At 44.3% G+C, this 13,122-nt stretch overlaps 1 protein-coding gene across 1 annotated transcript in view; it reads right to left on the bottom strand.

Moving 5' to 3' along the window:
• UGGT2 (UDP-glucose glycoprotein glucosyltransferase 2) overlaps positions 1-13,122 on the bottom strand; it is a 518,153-nt gene that overhangs the window by 439,583 nt on the left and 65,448 nt on the right. The window contains exon 7 of the mRNA XM_075336749.1: positions 8,206-8,278. Coding sequence (XP_075192864.1) covers positions 8,206-8,278 — 73 coding nt within the window. The remainder of the gene's footprint in view (positions 1-8,205; positions 8,279-13,122) is intronic.

Raw genomic sequence — 13,122 nt, 5'->3', positions numbered from 1 at the left:
ACAGAATGTATTCGGACCCCTCACCAGGTGGCCATTCTACAGATTTGCTCAATCGAAGCTTCTGCTTTTTCTGCCCTAGAGGTGGAAAATACCCTAGTAGAATGGGACCTAATGTCTACCAGGGGGAGATCTTTACTTAATAGGTTGAAACTATGCCGGATCTGACCCACGTTGATAGGGTTACTTTTGAGGACTTTCTACCTCTATTTTTCCCCTGAACTGCACAAAAAGGTTTGAGTCCAACCTCCAGCTCTGAGTGGCCTACAGATAAGTCAGCACTGTCCGTCTGACATCCAAGGAATGCAAGTGGCGTTCCTTTTAGTTCTTGTAGTCTTGGCAGAAAGAAGGCAATATGATTTCCTGTTCCAGATTTAAGGATCAGACTACTTTGGGGCAAAAAGCTGGATCCAACTTCGAATAATATTGATCGTCTAAGATCTGAAGATAGGGATCTCTGATGGATAAGGCTTGGATTTCCCTGACTCTTTTGGCTGTTGTAACTTTTACAAGGAACACAGTCTTGATAGACAACTTTTCAATAAAGACAGGATCAGCTGGTTCAAATGGGGGATCGCAGAGTCTGTTCAGAACCAGACCCATGTCCCATGGAGGCACTAAAGCTCTTACAGTAGGTGTCAACCTCTGGATACCCTTCACAAACCTCAAGATCCACAGATGGGAGGCTAGTGGGACATCAAAGAAGATGCTAAGAGCCGAAATCTAGACCTTCAGCGTACTTTGTTTCAGTCCCTTGTTGAAGCCCATTTGAAGGAAATCCAAAATTTTGGGAATATCTGGTTGTGCGCTGTTCACCGGTTCCTCGCCCAGGAATGAGCAGAACCAAAAGAAAAAAAGGGTCCTCCATGATGAAGTTCTTCAGCAGTGAGAAATAGCTCCTCTTCGACCAATAAGGTGCTATCATAACTGTGGCTCACTCTGGGGATCAGCGGAAGTGGAGGGAACATATGCTATCTTCATGTCCCAAGTTTGACACATGGCATCCACTACGATTGGATTGTCTCTTGGATTCAGGGAGAAGAATTTTCTTATTTTTGCACTTTTCTTGGAAGCGAACAGGTCTACCTGAGGAGCTCCCATGTGTTGACTAGACTCTGGAACACTTCCGATGGATCCACCTTGCGCCTGCTGAGATAGTTCACTAAGGTGTTTTGTGATCCCTTTAGGTGTACCGCTGAAACGGATGACCTTTTGGCCCAACGAAAAATCTCTGTTGCTAGAGATTGTAGAGGAAGATGCCTTGAGCCTCCCTGATGTCAGAGAAAAGACACCGCTGTGACGTTGTTGGATAGGATTCTAACGTGTTGATTCAGGAAGAGTTCCCAATTCCTTCTGAGGGCTTGCCAGACAGCGTTTAACTCTCTGAAATTCGAGGATTTGTCCCTCATCTGCATCAGCCACGATCCCTGGAAGTATCTGGATCGTATGTGGGGCTCCCAACTTGTCTGACTGGTGTCGGTAGTAAGCATGACACAAGGAAAGCAATCGCAGGGAACGCTGACCTGTAGGATCTTCCAATCCGTCCACCATCATAGGGCATCTTTGAGTTGGTGAGGCAAAATTATCTTGGTGCTCAATGACCACCAGCAACCAATCGTAGCAGTTAAAATCAGCTTCTGAAGGTCCCTGGAGTCAAACTGACTCCAGCTGATGCTTGGAATGCACACGGTCATCAGGCAGACGATGCTCATTGGCCTCCCTGATCGTGCTTTTCCGCTTCTTTCTAAAGGCATGGATTCTCTTCTTGTTCACCTCTGCCTTCTGCGTCAGTAAAAAGGATGTTCTTACGCTGGAGTCCAGAAAAATTCCCAGAAAGACCTTCCTGGTGTCTGAATGGAAATTTGACTTGTGAGTATTTATTACCCAACCTAGGGACTGAAGCTGTTCTAAAGTAATAGTTATCTCCTAAGATAATTCCTCCTGCGAGTCCGCTACCAGCAGAAGGTCGTCCAGATAGGGTATGATCGTTACATTGTCTCTTCTGAGATGAGCAACTACCTCGGCCATTACTTTCGTGAATGGCTGAGAAGCAGAGGACAGGCCGAAGGGGAGGCACCGAAACTGAAAGTGAAACACCTTTCCCCCCCTTTTCCAGGGCAAACTTTAGGAATTTTTGGGAGTATGGATGGATGGCAATGTGATAAATAAGCCTCTTTGAGATCCATTGTGGTCATGACTGAGTTTTTGTTGAGAAGAGGGATAGTGGTTTTGATTGAGTCATTGCAAAATTTTTTGTATCTCACACACTAGTTTAGTGGTTTAAGTTCATTATAGTGCGGAAATCGCCCACTGTTTTGTTTTGTTTGGTTTTTTTTTACCAAAAAAGGGTTGAATAATGACCCTGAAAATGTTCCAGGACTGGATCAGGAGTTACCACCTGTGTACTTAATTTTTTTACATCCGTCCAAAGTCTGTTGTGAATGGCTGGGGATTGGGGTTTTGTGAGAATGAATCTTTCGGGGGGACAATGTGAAAACGATCCTGAGTCCTTGAGCTATAATTTGAAGGACCCATTGATTGGAGGATATATTCTTCCACTCAGCCAAGAATCCATATAGTCTCCTGCCTATGCAATTGGCATCAAGACCTATTTGGTCCACTCCAGGTATCAAAACGGGGGTTCCTATCCTTTCTTCCTTTTGGATAAGTCCCTCTCCCCGTTTTCCCCTTTCCCTTGTAGTCCAGCCTCTTGAAGGAATGAAAACTACGAGAGATTTCTCCTCGGAGAATCCCCTTTTTTATCCAAAGCATTCTCCAGGATATCGCCTAACATGATCCCGAATACCCGGAGACCTGAGAAACAGGGATGGAACAAAGTTTATTTTTGGAGATGCTATCCCCTGAGCAGGTTTTAAGCCATATTGCACGGGGGGGGTGGATTTGGGGGGGAAATTTGTTAGCGCATCATTCCTAGCAGCTAATCTTACGGATTCCGCTAAGGCATTCACCATGAACATCTTTAAAAGGGTAATAAAATTCAACATAGCTTCCCTAGGTCTTATTCCTGATCTGAGACTCAAGATCTTCCAACCACCTAGACATAGGCTGAGCTACAGAAGTAGCCGCTATATTAGTTTTAATAGTGGCAGCAGAAGCTTCCCATGCCTTCAGAAGTCCATCTGCCTTTCTGTCCATAGTGTCTTGATAATCAGAAGAGTCCTCGAAAAGGTATGGACTACTTCCTATCCACCTTTGTCACAGGAACATCGATCCTGGGAATATCCTCCCATGCCTTGATGTCCTCGGGTTCAAAGGGAAGACGAGCTCTAAAGTCCCAGGGAATCAACAGCTTCTTCTCAGCCTCCTCTCATTCTTACAGGATCATGGCTCGTAAATGCTGGTAAACAGGGAAAACTATGTTCATCTGGGATCTGAAGCCCCCAAATATTTTGTCCTGGATGGTTCGTGGTTTCTCTGTCTCCTCCACCATCATGGTCTTTCAGACTGCCTTCAGGAGTTCATCTGTATTCTCTGATGAAAAAAAAAGTATCTTTTCCCCTCCTCTGGTGTTGTTCCCAGTACCTCTTCCTCAAATTCTGAGTCACAGGATGGATCATCTTCAGATGACTCCTCTAATTCCCACTGCGGTCTTTTCCGAGAAGTCATTCGGGGTTCCTGCTGGGGCATCATGCTGGACATCGCAGTCTGCACTTCCTCCTGAATCATTGCTCGCATATTCATTAGGAAGGACTTCTGTTCTTCTGAAACAAGCCTACCACTACAGGCCTCACAGAGCTTTTTAAACACAGGTGTCAGCCAACTTCCCATTGCACACCTTTTGGACTTCCCTGATGCCTTCTTAGCTGACTTTTTCAGGGATGGTGCCAGAGCACGCTGAGGAGCCTCTACCCTGGGACATAGAAAGGCTCAGACTGCTTAGAACGCCGAATGTACCCTCTCTCAGCTATCCTACTGAACAGGCACTCATGGGGCACATTAGAGGAAACGTCTGAGCGGGCACCCTTATCCATGACTAGGCTGTCCAGGATCCCTGTATACAGCCTAAAGTGAGGGAATACTGACTGAATCCCTTACCCTCCCCACACATGAACACATGCACCTTTTAGGGTGTCGCTCTGACCTGGAACAGGAAGTGTGACTACCATTGTGCGCACGTGCAGCGGTGCGTCCCAGCGTGGAACGCATTCCGTAAGCAAGACTGAAAGTGCCTGTGGCCGCGGCTCATGTGCAGGATGCCGAGAGCCCTCCACTGAGTAAAGTGGCTGGCGCCTGGAGCTCCTCCTCCAATGGCAAGGCTGACGACCCTCTCCTCAAGAGGTGTCCGCCCAGGGCTGCTTCACAGGTTGGAAGGAGAGAGCGAGGCCCTCCAAATCCGCCTGGACCCCTTTCATCTCGACGGTAAGATCCTCTTGCATCTTTCCTGTACAGGGACAGGAAAAACACTGAGGAGGTTGGAGTTGGAGGGGCTTTTAACCTCTTGTGTTTTCCTGTCTCTTTAGAGGTCAAAGGACAACTCCTGTGGTGCTATCCTGTGGCGACCTGGAAAACACCACAGTTCACCACCCTCTTTAGATGCACAGTGGTCAAATTGTTCATGAAATCATATATTTGCTATATACAGCAGAATGTCTGTGCAAAAATAGTAGCAGAGAAAATGCATCATTTACAATACATGTGAACGTGGCCTAAGTGTCCAAGCACAGTGGATGTGAATTTATGAAAACTCCTACCCACTTTGGGTCTAAAGACACTGTTGTACTCTGCATATCTTCACTTTAGGCTTCTATGAAAACCCAAGATAAAAATAATGTAGATATACACCCTGCTGTAACTAAATTAAAGCAGAATGCATTTAAACAAATATAGGGTACTTAGTAAACATTGTTTTTGAACAAAAAAGCGTAAAGCCATTCCACTGCAACAAAGTGTTACCAATCAGGACTGTACCTACACTCTCTAATATTAAAACCTCATCAGGTGTCAAGAGACATCAATCTGAGTAAGGGCAGAGAGTGGCTAGGTCCCAACTGGACACACAGCCATGGGAAGCACTAGATGAAATGCCCAGCTACCTGAAAAGGGGGCTACACCCTATTGTACTGAATATAAGAGACTACATAAAAAAAAAAGTGAGTCGGAGTATGAGGTGGTATACATGCAACTTGTAAGCTAATGTTCAGACTGGCCAGAAGACAAAGACTCCAGCTCACTTTTTTTTGTTTTTTATATTCTCTTGTATTCAGTACAATAGGGTGTGGCCCCATTTTCAGGTAGCTGGGCATTTCATCTACTGCTTCCCATGGCTGTGTGTCCAGTTGGGACCCAGTCACTTTCTGCCCTTATTCAGATTGAGGCCTGTTTCGACCAATGGTAAGGTGATAATATTAGAGAGTATAGGTACTGCCCCGATTTGGGTACACCTTGTCGCAGTGGGATGGTGTTACATTTTTTTGATCAAAACAGTGTTTACTAAGTACCCTCTGTTTGTTTATATGTATGATACGTTTATTTAGTTACAGCAGGGTATATGTCCCCATTATTGGACATATTGAGTTTTCTTTGTCTTATGGCCAGTGTGAACATGAGTTGATAAGTTCCATGTATACCAACTGAAACTCCGGCTCGGTTTTTTGTTTCTTTTACAATAGTCTTCTATTTGTAGCCTGAAACAAAATGTATTTTTAAATAAAAACACTGTATTTTTAAGTATAGAATCAAAACCTTTTCTATACTATTAAAAGCATTAAATGCGCTCCTTCAAATCCGCACCGAAAACACGTCAAAAAAGGAGAGGAAAAAGCAGAGAATGTCCAAAAAAAAAAAAGCAGTAGAAAAGTACTCAGCAATTACTCTGTGTGAATCTGGCCTCAGCATTGTATTTTTACTTAATTTTTATGGGTACATAATCAATCATGCCTTCTTTTAACGCCATTTACTGATCACCGCAAATAATCTGATCACTGTTGTATTGTTAGGGTTACAAACAATATGTCCATGTTATTTGTCAATTTGTGATTTTTTTTTAAGCGCATTAAAAGTCACATTATTGTAATTATTTTTTTTAGTAATTTATTAGGAAGAAAAAAAATCTAACTTTATTTTCCCTCTAGAATAGAGGTAACATAGAAATACACTGCTATATACAATGTATCCCTGTGTATGAGTAGAATCTGCCTGTGGGTTCAAAGGCTGCACTGCAGATTCATGTAGAAGTAAACTCTCACAACTTTTAATAGAATTATCATTTAAAAAATTGCATAGTTCCTGCCAGGGAGAGAGCTCCTACCCGGCCATGGACAGCCACCCGATCTATCTATCCTGATGACCCCCTTCTAACAACTGACCTGCACTTACAACTGGGTGAGACCAATCCATTTTTTTATGTACAATTGTATGATGTATTAATGAACCGGATATTATAAGCAAGAGGCAATAATTATACCTATATGTTTACTGCCATGACTATACTCTGAATTAAATCCAGGAAACACCACTGTGATCTTGGATGGATTTTTGTTAGGTTACGGTTGGTAATTTTTGGTGTTTCCATGTATGGTCAAAAGCTTGTTTCTTGGGGGATTTATTAACCCCACACTGTACATTTCACTGGTGAGTCATCTTGGGAGATTTGGTTCCCACTGGAATATATCCTCCTATGACCCTAACCTAACTAACAGATAGGATTATAGGTTTATGCCTTGCTTACCCGGCTCATAGCAGTCATCACTTTACAGTGTCCATGAATCTTGGACACTGATTTGGTGTTGAAGCCCCTCGATGTCCATCTGGTGAATATGGTATATTACTGACGGACACCACCGGGGGAGCTCCAACACTATCTGTGTTGGTCCTCTTGGACATGAATGTTGTTTCATTTGTTTGCACAAAAAATTCTATTATAAATTGCAGCACTACACAATTTTTTAAATGATAATTCTATTAAAAGTTATGTATCCCCTTTCTCACTGCTGATATTTATCTTAATCTTGAGAGGTAATTTAGGAACGGTTTTTCATCACCTGTTTCTATACTGCTGGTATTTGTTAGAAGTAAACTCTCTTAAACTTGTCAGTGCAGACTATGCCTCATAGCTTTAGCTGCTGCCTACAATAATACTGGTTGTACGTTCAATTCCCCAGGGAGCCCAGATCACAAGCAGAAAGATGTTTATTTAATTAATGTCACCGTGTGACAAGACTAGAGATGCTTGCCCCATGCCTGAGGAAAAGCTACAGAGTGGTGAAGACATCACAAGAAGCGAGTGAGTGGAAGTTGGGACAAAGCCCTGATTTGCCGGGACAGTTGGAAGCTATGTAGACTCTTCTGCTTCCCTCCATGTCCTTTTCCCAATAGCAGTTGAGACTCTAGTCAGCATGACATAGTAGGTATATGATATACATATGGTCATATTGCCCACTCATGCTGTAAGGCTATGTGCCCAGGGGACTCTGTACCCGCGTATTTTGCTGCGGAAAACCTGCGGATTTATCTTGATTTTCTAGATAAATCCGCGGGTTTTAGCAAGTACAGATACTCCCCATGTTATCCTATGGGACATGGGGAGTGTCTGTCAATGCTGCGGTACGTGCAGCTGCGGAATATGCTGCGGATGTTCCACACCTGCACATAACTGCATGTCAGTTATTCCTGCGGAATTACCTGCGGAGATCCTGGCCCTCCACTATGGAGATAGAGGCCGGGACTTCCGCAGGTAAGCCGCACGAATGTCTGCAGGTTTACCGCAGCTATATCGCTGGAATCCCACAGCAATGTATAGCTGCGGATTCCGGGGAGCTGCTGTGGGAAACCTGCGGACGTACCTGCGGATACATCCACGGGTACAGAGTCCCGTGGGCACATAGCCTTAATGTAGATCTTGACAATTCCTGCATTGCACATGGTTACAATTAGACAGTCTGCAGCCACATAGAGTGAATGCAGGATTTTTTTTCAGCCTGGAAAAACCAGTTACAAGTAAACTATTCAGCCTGCCTGATAATAACATGACAAACCGCTTCAGAGCTCAGCTTTAGCTACATAATTGTGCAGGAAGAGTCTGCCAAGTGTCTGTCGAATGTAACACGCACACATTCTGATTTCTATAGCGCAATTTTAACAAATATAGATAAAAGAGAAAATCAGCTCACACCGGTCAATCACAGCCGTACCGGTTTACAATATTCCTCAGCGCACAGATATATTGTAATTGGCAGTTTGTAAACTTACATCAGTTTGTCAAAGTAAAATCCTTGAACATCTTCAGCGATTCCATCGTGTGACTTATCAGTCGAATTGGTGGCTGCATTTACAAATCAGAAAACAACATGTCAGCCAGTAGCTACTAGACATTGTGATTCCTATAGAAATAGAAGACATTTATCGTCTCAAACAAATTAAATACGGTACATAATGAACGATTGTCAAGACAATAGAAGGATTTACAAAGTAGATTCCAAGCTGCAAACCTACAAAAAAGAACAGTAAGAAAACACAGCGGTAAAACTCTGCTCATAAATATGAGCAATCTGCAGGCAAGCCAGGGATTTTTTGTTCTTTCAACTCCATCTTTAACAATGCATAAAGGAAAGGGGCAGATTTTCTCTAAGAAACATTATATAAATGATGAAAATTGGTGCTATTAAAGGGTTATTCCTAACATTGAAATTCCATATCTATCCACAGTATAGGTGATAACTTTCTGATTGCTGGGGTCTTCAGTGCAGGAACTCCCACCAACTTGAGAATATGGTTCTAAAATGTCCCAGAAAATAGAGTGGTGCTCAGACATGCGCAACAAAGCCCTAATTGTAGCCTACAGGACTGCTGGAGAAAGCAGAGAGCTGTACCCTAAGGAATATTATGACCACAGACAATCCCCACAATTACTTCTAATATACCAAGTTGGAAATGGGTTGTCAACTATCAGAAGATTGTTCTTTGTGCTCATCTGAGACTTTAACATTAATAACCTAACCTTGAGATAAGCCATCAGTGTCTGATTGGTGAAGGTGCGCTGATCAACTGTTTCTGGCGGCGACCAGATCTGCTTCGTTGTGGAGCTGAACAACACAGCTCCATCAACAGAGTAATGGCCACAGCCAGTTACTGCACATCCAACCCTTATTGATTTGAATAGCGGGTGGATATGCAATACCCTACAGCATTTAGAAAGTGGACGAGTTGGCTCCACAATAGAGGGGGTTTTTTAACCCAAAAAGAGGCATTAGAGTAAGCAGGGACCCAACAATAAGGCTCTGTGCTCATGCTGTGTTTTTTCTTGCAGATTTTAAAAAATACTTTTAGGAAAAATACATCTCAGAAAACTCTAAGAGAATCCTGACTTTCTGTGCACATGTTGCAGATTTTTTTCCTTACAGATTTTGTTACAGAAAAAATCTGCAGCATGACAATTCTTTCAGCGTTTTTTCCTGCAGTTATAATCCACTGCAGTGCTCGATCATTGGGAGCTGCATACAGCACCTGGGGGTCATCACACAGCACTGATGGGTGGGCGCAAGGCTCACCGCACCAGAAGGTGGGCGCAAGGCACGCAATACCAGAGGGCGGGCACAAGGCACAGCACCGGACAGCGGGTGTCAAGCACAGCACCACAGGACGGGTAGGTGCAAGGCACAGCACCGGACAATGGGCACACACCGTTGGAAGAGGTGAAGCTGCGGTGGCACGGAAGCACAAAGCGCTAAACCCACCCACAAAGTAAAGGGGGCTTTACACGCTGCGACATCGCTAATGCAGAGTCGTTGGGGTCACGGAATTTGTGACGCACATCCGGCCGCATTAGCGATGTTGCTGCGTGTGACACCAATGAGCGATTTTGCATCGTTGCAAAAACGTGCAAAATCGCTCATCGGTGACATGGGGGTCCATTCTCGATTATCGTTACTGCAGCAGCAACGATGTAGTTTGTCGCTCCTGCGGCAGCACACATCGCTATGCGTGACGCTGCAGGAATGAGGAAGCTCTCCTTACCTGCCTCCCGGCCGCTATGCGGAAGGAAGGAGGTGGGGGATGTTACGTCCCGCTCATCTTCGCCCCTCCGCTGCTATTGGGCGGCCGCTCAGTGACGTCGCTGTGACGCCGCACGGACCGCCCCCTTAGAAAGGAGGCGGTTCGCCGGTCACAGCGACGTCGCCGGGCAGGTAAGTATGTGTGACGGGTCTGGGCGATGTTGTGCAGCATGGGCAGCGATTTGCCCGTGTCGCGCAACAGATGGGGGCGGGTATCCACACTAGCGATATCGGGACCGATATCGCAGTGTGTAATGTAGCCTTAAGTCTTAACTCCTGAGCACGCTGGCACTGGCATACCTCATAACTGAGGCCAATGATTGGCAGAGGTCATATGAATGAAGTAAGAACAATGATCACTGTAGGACCTACAAACACCTCTGGAGCAGCTCTGTTTTCAGCTGGTAAGAAGTTGCTATTTCTAAATTTTAGAAATTTCTTACTCTTGCAAATTTGTTATAATCCAGAAAACCCCTTTAAAAGTATTGGGCAGCTTCAGATTCCTCCAAGTATTAACAGGGTTGTCTAAGCTTTTAGCATTTGTGGCCTATCCTCAGGATGGGTCATCAATGTCTCAATGATAAGGATGGGATACCTGGCGACCTCCCCTCCCTCATTCGGTTGGCCTCAGTACTGTCCAAACTTCTCCATTGTGATGCTGCAGAGTAACAAAAAAAGACAGTTGCACTCTTGTGCTAAGATATGTGTAACAATGAGTTTAGGAATAAAGACATGCAATACTGCTATGGAAAACATGTAAAAACGGAGATATTTAGCACACAAAAATGGCCAGTTTTATGTGAGCCCAACGGCAAGGCGACCTCTTTTTGTTTGGTCCCTATGAAACGAATGCCTCTCTTTGGGTTAAAAAACCTACAATTTATGGGCAGACAGTAACCTGGAAATGAAGAATTAAAATAGCCTAAGACTGAAGAGCAAGAATGCTTAATCAGAAGGCATGAACCTGCAGTCAAGGGGTGAGGAACCTGAGGTCCGTGATGACTTTATCTGCGGCCCCTGGGCAGATTCCTTGAGGCGGCAGTGCTCGGGCCACCACCACAATCTTGCCAGCACTTTAAATCCCCATATGCACTACTTGCACATACCAGTGGGCGGCACCGGGTCATATAGCGGCTGTGTGGTCTGCGACAGATCAGCGCAGCTCCCCTCTTACTGAAAGGAGCTCCCTGCTGATTTGCAGGGCGGCCGCGGGCCCCTAACTTGCCGAGCCCAGTCGCAATGGCGACCCCCTGCGACCGCGGTGGTTACGCCCTGCTCGTAGGGGTCAGGCAGCTTCTAAATCAACCATTGACCACTGAATAAAGACTGCAATTATCCAAGCCTACAGTTCCTGACAGAAGTTCTGTCGCTTATCCATGTTATGTAAATAAAAGCTTATAACCTGACTTTAAATTTATCCATTGGTTTTATAAATTACTCTTTTGAAAGTTGTAACCCTCCCAAATTTGGTTTAGGTTATGAAAATAAAGTTGCTGCAAAGCTGAAATATTGATCATTTAATGAACACAGGAAGGTCAGATTTTGGCAAGACAAAAGTTTTGTCCCCATAGAAAGTAATGTGAAATTCAAACAAATAATTAACTTCTAATACAAAGATATGTTGTATAACATTGGTGAAGAAGTTGTGGTGCTATTAGAGCCATATTTAATATTTTGTGTGACTTCCGTGAGCTTGAAGGACTGCAGCCATGCGGTTCCAGAATGATTTATACAATTTATTGATGAAGTCATCAGGAATAGCAAAGAATGCAGTCTTACATGCCTCCCAGAGTTCATCTAGATTCTTTGCTTTTGTCTTCCAAGCTTCCTCTTTCATCCTACCCCAAACATGCTCAATGATGTTCATGTCTGGTTACTAGGCTGGCCAGTTCCTGAGCACCTTGATCTTTTTGCCAGGAGGAACTTTGTTGTATAGATGGATGTATGAGATGGAGCACCATCCTGCTTCAGAATTTGACCCCTTTTATGATCGGGAATGTAAGAGGAAGCTAATACTTCTTGATATTTTAGGCTATTGATATTGCCTTCCACCTTGCATATGTTTCGCACACCCCCATACTGGATGTAACCCCAGACCATGATCTTTCCACCACCAAACGTAACTGTTTTTTGGATCCATACGGGCTCTAGTAGGTCTCCTGCAGTATTTGCGGCAGCTGGCAGCTGTGGTGTAATTAAACTGAAGATTCATCAGAGAAATCCACCTTCTGCCACTTTTCCAGCATCCATCTGTTTAGCAGGGTGTGGGACTTGGCAAATGCCACATGTTTTTTTTAATTGCCTTTTGTTTAGTGCTGGCTTCTGGGCACTGATTCGACCATGGAGGCCATTTCGAGACAGTATCCTACAAACTTTCTAGCTGACACAGGGACTTGAGGTAAAAAGGCCTTTAGGAGCTCTGCTGCAGTGGAAGAGGGGTTGGATTTGGATTTTCTAACCAACAAACGTTCCTACTGAGCAGTTGTCTTGCGGGGTCTGCCGGACCTGGGCTTGTCAAAAACATCTCCAGTCTCTTCAAATTTTTTTTAATTCTTTGTACTTGACGCTGAGACTCATTAAAAGGTGCCAGCCACCTCTGCAGTGGATCTGGTCTTCAGCCTCTTGATAATCAAGGCTTTGGTCGCAGGGTGTTTTTTTGGCATGTTGTCAAAGGTCAAGTTGCAGTTCAAGTGAAGGTCTGGGGTGCTGGGTTTCTTTTTATACACACCCACTATTTAACCGATCATTTAATGAGCACAGGTGAGGATGTAAACTAGGATTGGGTGCATTATATGACAAGGCGACAAAACTTTTGTCTTGCCAAAATCTGACCTGTGTTCATTAAATGATCAATATTTCTGCTTTGCAGCAACTATATTTTTATAACCTAAACTAAATTTGAGAGAGTTTCAGCTTCCAAAAGAAGGGAATTTTGTTTACTTACCGTAAATTCCTTTTCTTCTAGCTCCTATTGGGAGACCCAGACAATTGGGTGTATAGCTTCTGCCTCCGGAGGCCACACAAAGTATTACACTTTAAAAAGTGTAACCCCTCCCCTCTGCCTATACACCCCCCCCCCCGTGCATCACGGGCTCCTCAGTTTTGGTGCAAAAGC

The sequence above is a fragment of the Anomaloglossus baeobatrachus genome, chromosome 2, assembly GCF_048569485.1.
Source record: "Anomaloglossus baeobatrachus isolate aAnoBae1 chromosome 2, aAnoBae1.hap1, whole genome shotgun sequence".
NCBI lineage: Eukaryota > Metazoa > Chordata > Amphibia > Anura > Aromobatidae > Anomaloglossus > Anomaloglossus baeobatrachus.
Note: the sequence above shows the minus strand (reverse complement) of the source record. Positions and strands in the feature narration are given on the sequence as shown.